This window comes from Helianthus annuus, chromosome 8, assembly GCF_002127325.2.
Source record: "Helianthus annuus cultivar XRQ/B chromosome 8, HanXRQr2.0-SUNRISE, whole genome shotgun sequence".
Classification (NCBI taxonomy): Eukaryota; Viridiplantae; Streptophyta; class Magnoliopsida; order Asterales; family Asteraceae; genus Helianthus; species Helianthus annuus.
The window spans coordinates 33336759-33352589 of NC_035440.2; the positions used below are offsets into that span (position 1 = coordinate 33336759).

General features: G+C 41.9%; 1 protein-coding gene across 1 annotated transcript; it reads right to left on the reverse strand.

Moving 5' to 3' along the window:
• Positions 1-12167: 12167 nt before the first annotated feature.
• Positions 12168-15629, reverse strand: LOC110872567 (long chain acyl-CoA synthetase 6, peroxisomal). Its single transcript, XM_035976626.1, has 10 exons — positions 15554-15629; positions 15332-15397; positions 14618-14673; positions 14412-14530; positions 14071-14194; positions 13889-13975; positions 13370-13473; positions 13220-13273; positions 12965-13135; positions 12168-12762 (listed from the first exon to the last, which is right to left on the reverse strand). The coding sequence occupies exons 4-9, from the start codon at positions 14494-14496 to the stop codon at positions 13062-13064; spliced, it is 528 nt and encodes a 175-aa protein (XP_035832519.1). The 5' UTR covers positions 14497-14530; positions 14618-14673; positions 15332-15397; positions 15554-15629; the 3' UTR covers positions 12168-12762; positions 12965-13061.
• Positions 15630-15831: the final 202 nt, after the last annotated feature.

Genomic DNA, 15831 nt, shown 5'->3' on the forward strand with positions numbered 1-15831 from the left:
TTTTGTTGTAGCATATTAAAACATTGAAGTATCTCTACCTTTCAGGTCGGCTGATCGGACGGTCGTTCGATCGGACGGCAACCCGTTTGGTTGGGTACTTCAGTGAGAGCAAGTTCGCAGCAGGTTGTCACTCGATCAGACAACAGTTCGATTGGGTGGCATTCCTAGTGCATTGAACATGTTGAAAATTGTTTAAGTGTTGAAGTTTAATTGTTACATGTTCGAGCGGTTAACCCGATCGGATGGTAGTTCGATCGGACAACAACTCGTTCAACGACCAGACTTCAAATGTTGGTGAATATTTTAAGTGTGGGACCCAAGATGTAAGTCGTTCGTTTTGGCCAGTCGATCGGGTTGGCTGTTCGATCGGACAGCAGTCCGATCGGACGGCACTCCGTCCAGGTCGACCTGTTCGTCTTACACTTGGTTGTTTTTGATTGTTTGTCGTTTTTATCGAGACGTTTTGATAACGTGTTAAGCAACAGAAACCTTGTCAATACTTGGTACCCCTGATCGGACAGGAATCACCCAACCCGGTTAGTTAACGGTTCGAGACGGTGTTCCATGTTTAACCCGGAATCGGTGGTCTCTAGGATAGAATCCAGATCTCGAACCAACATAACCACAAGAATGAGTAGTGAGTCGGCACAAGCTCTGATTCTATCGGTTTTGAGTGCATTGAGTGTAAAAGAGTTGAAAGAAAGTTTGAAAACCATCTTTCACTCCTTTTTATTGTGAATATGTTTACATCTATGAAAGATCTTTGTTAGTTTATGTGGAAATCGGTTAGATCCAAGTTGTTCTTGGTGGATTTAAGCCAAAACATGAAGTTCCTCAAGAACACATGATGACATCATCCTAGAACACCTTGTATCTTGGTGATTTCACGGTTAAAAGTTAAGATTCAAAAGATAGAAAGGTGTAGGAGTGCATGTAGATCAAGGAAGTACAAGATTTAGGACGAGATCTTACCGGAATCGAGAGAAATCTGAAGAAAAGTGAGGAGTATGCGCTGGTCAGACGTCACTTTGCCAAAAGTGGAAAGAATGAAAGTGACAGGAGGTATTTATAGAGTCCCCAAAGAGGAAAGGGCTGGTCGATCGGCCAGGCAGCTCGATCGGACAGTCTGTCCAATCGGACGGCAGTCCGAGCGGACGGCTGGTCGCCTGATCGATCGGTCGCCTGATTCGAGTGTTTGGTGCGACGAGTTTTGCTGTTTCGATTTCGATTGCGAGCGTTGTGATGCGATAGAGTTTCTTAGTCAAATTACTTTTAATCCCAACTACTCATATGTTGCGCTATCTCTTCTCCACCAATTATCATACTATATCTACATACAAGCATCCTTATTTCGTAATTGTTTAGCGTTTGCGATTCGATTGCGATTGAGTTCGATTGCGTTTCGACTGATTACCACACATAACATAAGTTAAACATGCACAAGTAACACATAAGGCACACACACACGTATAACAATAACCAAAATGCGTAAGTCGAGTTGCGAGCGCGATGTTGATTAGATTAGTTCGACTAGCGTTTAGTTGACTTTATCGCATTGTTACTTCCTATTGTTCACAGTCGTAAGGCGATTCATAGTGTAACACCCCCAAAATCCCACTAGCGGAAATCCCGCGAGGCGTGTTACGCATCAGAGTTCGAGCCACCAATCACATTGAACCAATAGTAAATACTTAAATAAAATATAATATCAAATCCCAAAGTATTGTGTAGCGGAAGCATTTAATAAATCGTTTAGCAAGTGTTTCATAATACTTAAAACCAAAGTTTCTAATGTAAATAAATCCAAGAGCCTCGATTCATGACCACTCCAGCACTCCCAGATAGCAAGTCCATGTTCCAAGTGTTAATGACCTACAAGCATGCAAACAAGTGTGTCAGACTACGCTGGTGAGTTCAAGGTGTTATTACGCGTTGTGTTACCAGATATATGTTAATACGATTCGAAGATATGTTACGATGTTGCTCAAGTTAGATTACCCTAGGGACTACGCCCTTACGTAACCGAGGAGTGTGCCTCTAAGCAACCCACTATGTTGTTCGGTTAGTTACCCTAGGGGAACCGCCCTTACGTAACCGAGGAGTGTGCCTCGAAACAACCATAGTGAAACCCGGATAATTAGTACCTAATAACGCTATCAACTAATTACCCCCATTGCCCTCCAGGCAATAACCAAAACCGATTAAGTTGTTTACCCAATGTTTCCCTTCCAATGTTTACCAGTTGTCCCAAACCACCGGGACGCATGCTTGAGAAAATGCAATGAACTCACCTGGGATTGCTCGGTATGATTCACACAGTTCAATTAAGTTACAAAGTGATCAACCCCGTCCTACCAAAGTTATTATGCTAGTCAGATTCGTATACAAGTTGTACAAGTATTCGACATCATAATCCACGTATAGGCATCGACGTAAACAGTCACGTAAACAAGCAAAGTCCAAGTGTTCAGCCCAATCAGTTGGGCTCGTATTGTGCAGGCCCAATATCAGCATGTACGGTTATATGGTCTCGAGTCGCAACAAAGAAAGGTCTCGAGTCGCAACCAGCGATCTCGAGTCGCAACGAGGGGTTTCGAGTCGCAACAGAGATTACGAGTCGCAACAGTGGTTTCGGTTTGTCATGGTCTGGTTACGAGTCGCAACCGGACTCGCAACCTCGGTTGCGACTTGTGCTGCTTGTGCTAGTGTTGAGGTTTCGGGTCGCAAGGGCTGGTCTCGACTCGCAATCAGTGTCGCAACGGTGCATGTAACAACTTTCCATGATTACACAGCAACAATCATTCCGTAATTCCAGCTAACAACTTATCAGTTTCACAAATCGGATCAAACACCTTGTTTAACAATTTTACATATTCAAATCATCATCAACAAGAACAGTAATTTCAATATCAACATACTATGCAATTCGGATCATTTGATTAACAATTATACGGCTCTAAATCAATGACATGTAACCCGAAACATGGCAACCTATGTTTAACATAAACACGTCCGATTTAACAAGAATATTATCATTAACATCAACATCATCAAATACCCTCCGAATCAATTATATGGCAGTCGATTATCAATTCACAAGAACATCACACAATGCATACAAGTGGGCCGATTATTAGCACATAATCCATTTAACAACATACACAGTCAATCATGAAACAATCGTTAAGCACACTAACCGGTTGATGATGGTAAGAGGGTGATCCGAACAAGAATGCTCCTTGGTGCCGTCGGGTTTCAAGCAACGAGAGAGAGAGAGAGAGAGAGAGAGAGAGAGAGAGATGTCTAGGGTTTCTTGTGTGAGAATGATCTTGCCAAAGTGTGCAAAGGTTACTAACACCCTAGTTGTTAAACACTCAAAGAGGGATGGGCCGAACCCCCACTTGGGTTGCCCCTTGGTTCCGATTACAAAGTTTACGGCCCAAATGGCCTTGTGTGGTTGATCCATGTCGTGTGGGTTTAGTTCAAGCAACATACGTATAAGCATATAATTCGTAACATACAATATCCACACATATCACGTAACATGCATTCATTCAATTAAAGTAGCTCACGTAAGCACGTAGCGTTACAGAAAGTAGGTTCAAATTACGAGTTGTCACAGTATCCCCAACTAAAGGAAATTTCGTCCCGAAATTTAGTACGCACACACTGAGAAAGCTAGAAAGCTAGATAAGTTCAAGTTAGGTAAGTTATATCGTTTGCTGGTTTTCCTGGGGTGTCACATCCTCCCCAACTTGAATGGGAATTTCGTCCCGAAATTCGTTAGTTGCACCAACACTAGGTTCGCTAGGTTTTGACTGGTCTTCGGGGAACAAATGTGGATACTTAAGTTTCATCTGGTCCTCGCGTTCCCACGTGAACTCTGGACCACGTCTTGAGTTCCAACGAACTCTCACAATCGGTATACGGCTGTGTTTACGAACTTTAACTTCCCGATCCATAATTTCAATAGGTTCTTCGACAAACTGCAATTTGTCGTCTATCTTCAGCTCTTGAAATGGTACTACTAGTGTTTCATCAACCAAACACTTCTTTAGCTGCGATACGTGAAATACATCATGGACATTACCCAACTCAGCCGGTAATTTCAATCTGTAGGCCACCTTTCCAATCCGTTCCACAATTTTGAAGGGTCCTACATAACGAGGGTTTAATTTGCCGCGTTTTCCAAAACGCACCACACCCTTCCAGGGTGAAACCTTTAACATAACACGGTCATTAACTTCAAATTCCAGTGGTTTACTACGCTTGTCAGCGTAGCTTTTCTGACGATCACGGGCTGCGGCCATACGATTTCTGATCTGCACGATGCTTTCTGATGCTTCAAGGACAAACTCAGGTCCTGTGATCTGGCTGTCACCCACCTCATGCCAACAGAGAGGTGAGCGACATTTCCGCCCGTACAGTGCTTCGAACGGAGCTGCCTTAATGCTTGAATGGTAGCTGTTGTTGTAGGAGAATTCTATCAACGGTAGGTGCTTCTCCCACCCTTTTCCAAAGTCGAGTACGCATGCCCGAAGCATATCTTCGAGTGTTTGGATGGTGCGCTCACTTTGACCATCCGTCTGCGGGTGATAAGCGGTACTCATGTCGAGTTGGGAACCGAACGATTTATGCATAGACTGCCATAACTCTGAAGTGAAACGCGGATCACGGTCTGAAATGATAGAAGTTGGCACTCCATGCCTAGAAACCACTTCCTTAAGGTAGATTGCTGCCAATTGAGAAAACTTGTCCGTTTCCTTGATTGCTAAGAAGTGTGCTGATTTCGTGAGGCGATCAACAATCACCCAAATAGTGTCGTTCCCAGCCTGAGTTCTGGGTAATCCTGTTACGAAATCCATAGCGATCTGTTCCCACTTCCATGTGGGTATCTCCGGTTGCTGCAGTAGACCCGAGGGCTTTTGATGTTCTGCTTTGACTTTAGCACAGGTTAGACATTTGCTTACGTAGGTTGCTATATGAGCCTTCATGCTGGGCCACCAGTAGGTAGTTTTCAGGTCGTGGTACATCTTATCTGATCCGGGATGTACAGAGTAGCGTGATTTGTGTGCCTCTTCCATTACAAGTTCCCGTAAGTTGCCAAAGAGTGGAACCCAAATGCGTCCAGTTACGTAGTAGGCGCCGTCTCCCTTTTGTTCTAGTCGTTGTCTCGAGCCACGTAAAGCTTCAGCTCGAACATTCTCTGGTTTCAATGCTTCTAACTGAGCATCCCGTATCTGGGAAGGGAGATTGGACTGAATCGTGAGTTGCAATGCTCGCACGCGCCTAGGTGCATTATCCTTTCTGCTGAGGGCGTCAGCTACAACGTTCGCCTTGCCCGGATGGTACTTGATGGCACATTCATAATCGTTCAATAATTCCACCCATCGTCGTTGTCGCATATTCAACTCTTTCTGGTCGAAGATGTGCTGGAGACTTCTATGGTCGGTGTAGATGGTGCATTTGGTACCGTACAGATAGTGCCTCCAAATCTTCAACGCAAACACCACCGCTCCTAACTCCAAGTCGTGCGTCGTGTAGTTCTTCTCGTGCACCTTCAGCTGACGAGAAGCATAAGCTATTACCTTCTCGCGTTGCATCAACACACAACCGAGACCCTGAATCGAAGCATCACAATAAACCACAAAGTCTTCAGTACCCACTGGTAACGACAAGATTGGTGCACTGCAAAGTTTCTGTTTTAACAACTGAAAAGCCTCTTCCTGCTTCGTTCCCCAAGAGTACGTCGTGTTCTTCTGTGTCAGTGAGGTGAGAGGTTGCGAGATTTTCGAGAAGTCCTTAATAAACCTTCGATAGTATCCAGCAAGACCAAGAAATTGACGCACCTCACACGGAGTCTTTGGTGCCGCCCAATTCTTTACCGCATCCACCTTCGCAGGATCCACATGTATCCCTTTCTCGTTAACAACATGCCCAAGGAAGTGTACTTCTCGAATCCAAAAGTCACACTTAGAAAATTTCGCATACAATTGTTCCCTTCTCAAAAGTTCCAAAATGAGACGTAGGTGGCGCTCGTGATCTTCCTTGTTCTTGGAATAGACTAAGATGTCGTCAATAAACACTATAACAAACTCGTCGAGATATGGCTTGCATACGCGGTTCATGAGATCCATAAAAACCGCTGGTGCATTGGTCAATCCAAACGGCATGACCAAAAACTCATAGTGCCCGTAGCGCGTTCGAAAGGCGGTCTTGGGAACATCCTCTTCCCTAACCCTTACCTGGTGATAACCCGACCTTAAGTCGATCTTTGAATAGAAACTCGACCCTTGCAGCTGGTCGAACAAGTCGTCGATGCGTGGTAGCGGATAGCGGTTCTTAATGGTCACCTTGTTGAGCTCTCGATAGTCGATACACATACGGAATGACCCGTCCTTCTTCTTTACGAACAAAACTGGGGCTCCCCAAGGCGAAGAACTGGGTCGAATAAAGCCCCTGTCCAACAACTCCTGCAGTTGATTAGACAGTTCCTGTAACTCTCCTGGTGCTAACCGGTAAGGAGCTCGAGCAATTGGAGCCGCTCCCGGTGCAAGATCAATCTGAAATTCTACTTGACGGTGAGGAGGTAACCCTGGTAGCTCCTCTGGGAATACATCCGCGAATTCTCGCACCACTGGTAGATCCTCGATCTTACTTTCTTCAGACTGAGCGTTGGTAACTAGCGCTAACAGTGCAGGATACCCCTTTTGTAGATACTGTTGTGCACGCATGGCCGTGATAATCCCAGCCATCGTCCCACTACGATGCCCTTGAACTAACAGTGACTCTCCATCAGGGAGAGGAATACGCACAATCTTCTCCTTACATAGAATTTCTGCTTGGTGCTTAGACAACCAATCCATGCCTACCACTATGTCAAAACTACCGAGCGTAACGGGAAGGAGGTCAATATCAAACACCTGACCCACGAGATCTAGTTTGCACCCGAAAAGGACGTTCGAGGCTTCTATCGTTTTACCATCTGCGAGTTCTACTATTTGTCTAACCTCTAAAGGTGTTGGGGTTATCCCTAATCGTTGACTAAACTCTAGGGACACATAACTCCAATCGGCACCCGAATCAAATAATACAGAAGCAATACGATCATTAACAGGAAACGTACCAGTTACAACGTTGCCGTCATTCCTGGCATCCCCTGCTCCAAGCTGAAACACTCTGCCCCGAGCACCATTACCCCCGTTGTTGCCGTTGTTGTTATTGTTGTTGTTCCCAGCATTGTTGTTATTCGGGCGGTTGTTGTCGTTAGCGTTCTGGTTTAACTGAGGGCAATCCCGCTTAAAGTGACCCTCATCACCGCACTGATAGCACCCCTTTCTGAAACCCTGGTTCTGCTGAGGTGGTTGCCCCTGTTGTCTCTGGTTTTGCTGGTTCTGTTGCTGCTGGTGTTTGGGTTGTGAGGTCCTACAATCCCTGGCCTCATGGCCTGGCTTGCCACACTTGTTACACGTCCGACCACACGGCCCCCAATGATGATAGCCACATTTGTTACACCGTGGCTTTCTCCCTGCATATGAACCCTGGCTGTGGCCACTTCCCTGGCCTTGATTGACAGAAGACGACTGGCTGACGTTGCGGTTGCTGTTGTCTGGCCTTTTCTGAGTCTGACCAGCACTGGATGCTTTGTCGTAGTCGCTCCACTTTCGTTTGTTATCATTAGCAGATGCAGTAGCAGTGGGTGTCGCAGCAGCAGTGGCCGAAATGCGCGGAGGTAACGATTCGCTTTCCACCTCTTGATCCACAATCTTGTGAGTCAGACGAACGATCTGTGTCAAATCATTGAGATGGGCTGCAGTGACCAAGCTCTTCACACGCGGAGGCAACCCTTTGATGAATAACTCAATCCTCCGAGACATAGGCCGAGACAAGTTCGGGCACATGTCGGCCAGTTCATACGATCGCTTCACATACGCTTCGACTTCAGATCCAACCATCTTCAAGTCATAGTATTCGTTTTCCAACTTCTGGACCTCGTCCCGAGGACAGTACTCCTCCCTGATCAGTTCTTTAAAGTCTTCCCAAGTTGTGGCATTCGCTGCCTCGATGCCCAACAACTGTACTTGGGCGTTCCACCATGTTAGGGCACCATCAGCCAAGGTACCCGCAGCATATTTCACCCTGTCCCCAGCGGGACAGTTACAGATAGCGAACACAGACTCTGCTTTCTCGAACCATCTTAGAAGTCCCACAGCCCCTTCAGTCCCGGTGAAGGTCTGTGGCTTGCAGTCCATAAACATTTTGAATGTACACGCAGGCTGGTTAGGTTGAGGTTGCGCTTGTTGACCTAATTAACGGGAGGAAACACATTATAGGAATGAAAAGACGTGTACGTGGTATAAGAGTAAAGAGTACTTGGTACATTCCGTACCAGCTTGATAGGCTGCCAAAGCCTCAGCCACGCGGGTATTGATTAGGTTATTCAACTCAGCCTGAGTCATGTTGATGTTGCCACGTCCGTGTCCTCGTCCACTCATGTTTCTATAGTTGGGAATAAACCGATTTAGAAATCGAAACGAGATGGAAGTCAGGTGTCATACAGATATCTATATACTACCAAGTTTGCACATAGTAAGGCAGAACCCTTCTCACGCTCGATAAGCCTCACTGGGACTTGCATGCACCCCGCGTTATTATTAAGTGTGCACCCATAATAATAAGGCGATTTGCATGTTCATCTCAGAGCCTCTTAGCTTACGCTCGAAGTTTCCCCCGTTCAAACAACACAACAGATGGTATCACAGGTCTATAGTTCGTATGAGTCGAAGAGTAGTGTCACACTATCAGGTCACTACGGTGTTAAATGTTTCAGTTCGTATTCGTTGTGAGTGTGTGACTGCTAAGCAAGTAATGTATAAAGTGAGAGAGAAACGAACCTTGCAATCTGGTGCTGAGTGTCATGATCGATTGTCGAAGTTGTTCGGTTATAGTCTGGTTTTACAAAACGTTTTAAAACCTAGTTCACTATAACCAGTGGCTCTGATACCAAACTGTAACACCCCCAAAATCCCACTAGCGGAAATCCCGCGAGGCGTGTTACGCATCAGAGTTCGAGCCACCAATCACATTGAACCAATAGTAAATACTTAAATAAAATATAATATCAAATCCCAAAGTATTGTGTAGCGGAAGCATTTAATAAATCGTTTAGCAAGTGTTTCATAATACTTAAAACCAAAGTTTCTAATGTAAATAAATCCAAGAGCCTCGATTCATGACCACTCCAGCACTCCCAGATAGCAAGTCCATGTTCCAAGTGTTAATGACCTACAAGCATGCAAACAAGTGTGTCAGACTACGCTGGTGAGTTCAAGGTGTTATTACGCGTTGTGTTACCAGATATATGTTAATACGATTCGAAGATATGTTACGATGTTGCTCAAGTTAGATTACCCTAGGGACTACGCCCTTACGTAACCGAGGAGTGTGCCTCTAAGCAACCCACTATGTTGTTCGGTTAGTTACCCTAGGGGAACCGCCCTTACGTAACCGAGGAGTGTGCCTCTAAACAACCATAGTGAAACCCGGATAATTAGTACCTAATAGCGCTATCAACTAATTACCCCCATTGCCCTCCAGGCAATAACCAAAACCGATTAAGTTGTTTACCCAATGTTTCCCTTCCAATGTTTACCAGTTGTCCCAAACCACCGGGACGCATGCTTGAGAAAATGCAATGAACTCACCTGGGATTGCTCGGTATGATTCACACAGTTCAATTAAGTTACAAAGTGATCAACCCCGTCCTACCAAAGTTATTATGCTAGTCAGATTCGTATACAAGTTGTACAAGTATTCGACATCATAATCCACGTATAGGCATCGACGTAAACAGTCACGTAAACAAGCAAAGTCCAAGTGTTCAGCCCAATCAGTTGGGCTCGTATTGTGCAGGCCCAATATCAGCATGTACGGTTATATGGTCTCGAGTCGCAACAAAGAAAGGTCTCGAGTCGCAACCAGCGATCTCGAGTCGCAACGAGGGGTTTCGAGTCGCAACAGAGATTACGAGTCGCAACAGTGGTTTCGGTTTGTCATGGTCTGGTTACGAGTCGCAACCGGACTCGCAACCTCGGTTGCGACTTGTGCTGCTTGTGCTAGTGTTGAGGTTTCGGGTCGCAAGGGCTGGTCTCGACTCGCAATCGGTGTCGCAACGGTGCATGTAACAACTTTCCATGATTACACAGCAACAATCATTCCGTAATTCCAGCTAACAACTTATCAGTTTCACAAATCGGATCAAACACCTTGTTTAACAATTTTACATATTCAAATCATCATCAACAAGAACAGTAATTTCAATATCAACATACTATGCAATTCGGATCATTTGATTAACAATTATACGGCTCTAAATCAATGACATGTAACCCGAAACATGGCAACCTATGTTTAACATAAACACGTCCGATTTAACAAGAATATTATCATTAACATCAACATCATCAAATACCCTCCGAATCAATTATATGGCAGTCGATTATCAATTCACAAGAACATCACACAATGCATACAAGTGGGCCGATTATTAGCACATAATCCATTTAACAACATACACAGTCAATCATGAAACAATCGTTAAGCACACTAACCGGTTGATGATGGTAAGAGGGTGATCCGAACAAGAATGCTCCTTGGTGCCGTCGGGTTTCAAGCAACGAGAGAGAGAGAGAGAGAGAGAGAGAGAGAGAGAGAGATGTCTAGGGTTTCTTGTGTGAGAATGATCTTGCCAAAGTGTGCAAAGGTTACTAACACCCTAGTTGTTAAACACTCAAAGAGGGATGGGCCGAACCCCCACTTGGGTTGCCCCTTGGTTCCGATTACAAAGTTTACGGCCCAAATGGCCTTGTGTGGTTGATCCATGTCGTGTGGGTTTAGTTCAAGCAACATACGTATAAGCATATAATTCGTAACATACAATATCCACACATATCACGTAACATGCATTCATTCAATTAAAGTAGCTCACGTAAGCACGTAGCGTTACAGAAAGTAGGTTCAAATTACGAGTTGTCACACATAGCTATAAATATACACCGATTACTGCGATTCTTAGCTAATACTCCACATAATACAACTAAAGCGAAAATAAAACATACTATTCTACGAGTCAAAGAAGTAAAAACAGGAATTGAGCAAAGAGAGACAGATGACAATTAGCAATCTTTTCTTACTTTGACTTCAATCTTGACTTTGACTTTGACTTACGAAACACGGGGTGTTACATTTGACCAAACCACATAATTCTCAGTTCCTTTAAGATTAATGTTGACAATAGAGAGACTACTAGAGTCACTAGCATGAAGATATAACGGATCACTTGCATCCAATTTACTAACCAAGGTGACAGAAGATTCATCTTGTTTTTCTGTATCAGTCATTATAGCACACAGTTATAAACAAGCAGATAAACACAGCAACAGCACGGAACAGTATGCAGATAATCACACAGTCACAAGAGAACAAATAGTCACAGAAACACCACAGCAGAGAACAACAGGAAAATAGAAGGGAACAAAGAGGTCAGGGACAAAGCGAAGCCTGAGCAGAGGTCCGATCAGAGGTCCGTCACTCAATAGGTGCCTCCGCAGACATTATTCAGGGAGCTTAATGACACGGACTAATGCAACAAATAAGCAAATAAGACTCGATCAAGTGCCGGCCCGACTAGTCTGGTAAACAGAGGATGCCTAGACACACTAACTCAGTGATGCAGGAAATGAAAAAGAAAATAAAGAACATAGATAGAACAATCTCACAGTGGGTGCTTGCAAAATCCCAGAGATCAAGACTTGTAACCTTCACTTAGGGTTACAAGAACTTGATCAGAAGACAGAAGACTAGATTCGTTGGTTTGCCCTAAAAGGGACCAACAAGAAATTCTTCAAACAACCAGATGAAAACCCTAAAAATTAGGGTTTCGTATTCCCAACAGCGGCGCAGCAACCACAATGAAATGAAACCAGGAGATGAAACGGCGGACCACAGGACCACCAAGAAACCACCACCACAAAACAACCTTCAATCGGAGTCCTTGGACCGATTCAACCGGAGAAGCAGACAACAGCGAGTGCAGCGGAAGATTACCAGAGCACCAAATTAACCTTGGAGCTCTGATACCATGTCAGAACTTCAGGGACAAAATCAACCAAACAAAATGAAGAACAAATTTATTCAACTTCTTTATCAAATCAGTACAAGGAAAATCAACCAGTCATCACAGATTGACTGGTGAACACAAACAACCAAAGGTTAACAAAGAATAATCAAACAGCCTCATGAATGAACGTGTGAGGGAAAGAAGGCAGGAGCTCAAAAGTATTCGAGAAGGAGAAGTGAGAGGCGGTGCACATCATCCCGAGGCAGATCCCTCCTTAAATAGCACAAGACCTATAAGCCCACAAGCACAAGCAGCCCAGCAAAGAACACCAAGCCCAATCGAACAAACCTCAAAATGAAATACAGAAACAACGGTTAGAATATATAAGAGGAAACAAAATAAATAGCCAAAATAAAAAACATTTAAACTGAATATATTATAACTAGGTTATCACCCGGGTGGCAACCCGGGTTGAAGAAAACTATTAAGATAAATATAATGTGTATAAATAAAATAAAATACAAAGTCTCATGTTACATAAATTAGTGATATAGTGGATATACAATTTAAAGATAGTCGAGTCCCTTTGAAGATGCATATCATTCGAGTTACCAAAATCCTTTCTTTAGTAAATTGAGTTCGCTCTACAAAAAAAAAAAAAAAAAAAAAAAAAAAAAAACCAAATTATAAGTGTTTAAATATATAATAGAAACTTTAGTGTCGATACCATATAATATAAACTTTGGTGTCGATACTAAGCTTGCTGAGATATTTGTTGATTTATATGTATTACGAGTTGACGTTACGTGGCGAATCCATCATCATCACAATAAAGACAAAACTTACCATATTAACAGATACTTAGCCTCAGCAATCACCGTGCCCCGCAACACATTCATGAGCGTCTTGGTCTAAGTCCATTCATCAACAGATACAGGGTCTCTTACCCAATATCAATTCTAAAGTAAAGTTCCACCAATTCTTTTGAAGCAAGAAGCAACCAAAGCCAATTACTTCCTAATCATATCTTAGTTTAAACATATATTATCTGCCGTTCAATTTCTATTAAGATCAAAAGTAAAAATAAATATAAATTGTCACCTTTATCAGGGTCCACACAGACAATAGCAACTAAAGAAGAATTGAAGCTGTCACCTATTTTCAACCAATATTAATAATAAATAAAACTTTAAGAAATATGAAACAATTAACAAAGATATAACCATATTAATAAATCTTTAAATCTCTTACCATAAACAAAGCATTGTGCCACAAAGTTGCACTTCGCATATACGCTCTTGATTTTCTCAGGAGCTATGTACTCTCCTTGTGCCAATTTGAAAATGTTCTTTTTCCTGATATTATGAAAATATAATTAATATAACACTCAAAGCTCGTAATCCTATTGGTGGCAAATTCGACCCATTCATATATTCTATTTCCTGATAATAAGAAAATATATAATTAATAAAATACTTATAGGTCATAATCCTGTTGGTGGCAAATTCGACCCGTTTACTTACAAATGGATTTGGGTTGCGTGTTATCTCTAACGGGTCAAACAAAGCATATAGTTAAAACCTCCTAGATCATTATGTTCAAAGAATTAAACTATCATAGAAATAAATATAGTTTTTGTAATCATTTTTTCACACACTAACTACTATAAAAGAAATAAAAATCTTTTGATATAAGGGATTCAACCTGACCCATATAAAACTGACCCATTTTGACCTGAATCTATTAGACCCGTTAACCGACATGTCCTACCGGTCAATGATCTTTAAGCGGCCTCCAGGTGACCATAATCCTATGTCTCCGGTATGAAGCCATACTTCTTCATCGATTACTTCTCTCCTGATCAAATTAAATCAACACAAAATTCGGTATAATACACACATTTAAAGATACACAATTAAAAGTAGAAGAGGGTAATCAAGACTTAATTATACGTTTGCACTTCATCTTTGTAGTAGCCTTGAAAGACAATCGGTCCTCTCACACAGATCTTTCCACGAGGATATGGTTGATCATAGGATGTACAGTTCATTTTCGGAACATCTACAAGCTTTACTTCTGAAACAAGAAATTATTAAAAAAAAAATAGAATATAAATTTTATTATTATTGTTATCATATGATCGAGACTTTAATTGACATTTCATACTTTTATACGTTTCAACATTCCTACTAAATTAGTGAGAACTGAAGTACCCTGTGCTAAATTCATCTCATAATTCAAAGAATGGCAAACTATAGCTTCTAATATTTTATTGAAAAAGAAAAAAACTGACCACAAACAGCATTAGGAGCGCCCACGTGACCCGAGGTGACATCGTTGACATTCATAAACGTTATAACACAAGAATTCTCGGTCATTCCATACCCCTCAGATACAGGACAACCAAAGCACATGAAAACATGTTAGTTTTCTATTAAAATAATTAATAATATGAATATATGACCTTTTGTGATAATAAAATATTGAAAACTAACTTACACTTTAAGAAAATCCCTGACACCAGGTAACGAACTTCCATTGCTAATCGGGTGAATCTATTTTTATCGTTGTTAGTATGAGATTAAAATATGCACATAATAAACTACTTGTAAACAAAAAAAGTACCTCACAGTAATGGTATATGCATAATCACCTTTATCTCCCAGTCTTAATAATCAAAATTAAACCCATAGTAAAACTTAAAATTCCAATCAAAATTTAAACCAATTACCGCTACAAATGTATCTAAAATCAACCAGCATATTTTACCAGAAGTTTGCCATTGTTAAGCAACACTGTAGTGGTGTACTCTGCAACAATACGACAACGTTTGCATCAATCTGGTCTCTCTTTTCACGCTCTCATCGGCCATTATATTAACAATTAAGATTTTGTTTTTCAAAATTGTAAAGAAGCTGTATATGATTTCAATTGAAAATTAAAACATTTGACCTCATTCATCTATATTTAATTATACTTCTATTTTTTAGTCAAAATCTATGACTTCAATTCCAAGAGTAGAAATAACAATAAACACCCACTAAATGACCCAACTTTAGACCAAATTCAACCACCCCTTGAATCAAAAACCAATCTCAGAAACCAAATTAATCCAGAAAAACTAATAACTCATCTGAAACCCTTGAAATCAAAATCTAAAAAAAATAAATATTTGGAAATCAAATACCGAGAAACATGAAAAGCGATTGATACCTCGATGATAATAACCAGAATCTGAGACTTGAATCGGAGATTTGGATGATTTGAGAAACTAAAACCCTGAAACAATTTCACAAAAATAATCCAGAAAAATCAAGAATCTTCTCAAGTTATAGAAATAACAACAAACATCCATTTGTTGAAATACGACTTTGGTTTTTAGGGTTTAAAAATAGGATGATGAAGATCTGGTATTGAACGATGATGATGACAAACCTTGATGATGATAGGAAGATTGGTGAAGGCGGCTGTAGTTTGGGTTATAGAGAAGAGGGAGAGAGTGTAGTTAGGGTTTTAGAGAAAATATGAAGAGTGAGAAGCTGAATGAGAAAAAAGAAGGGTATTATAGGATCCGATTTTGTGGGTCGGTTTTGGCCATTCGGATCCCACGAAATAAGGGGAAATCACACGGAAGTTTTTGGAGCCAAAACCAATATCAAGAAGCCCTATGGTGATGACACCTCATTCTCCAAGCCCTCATAACATGACACATC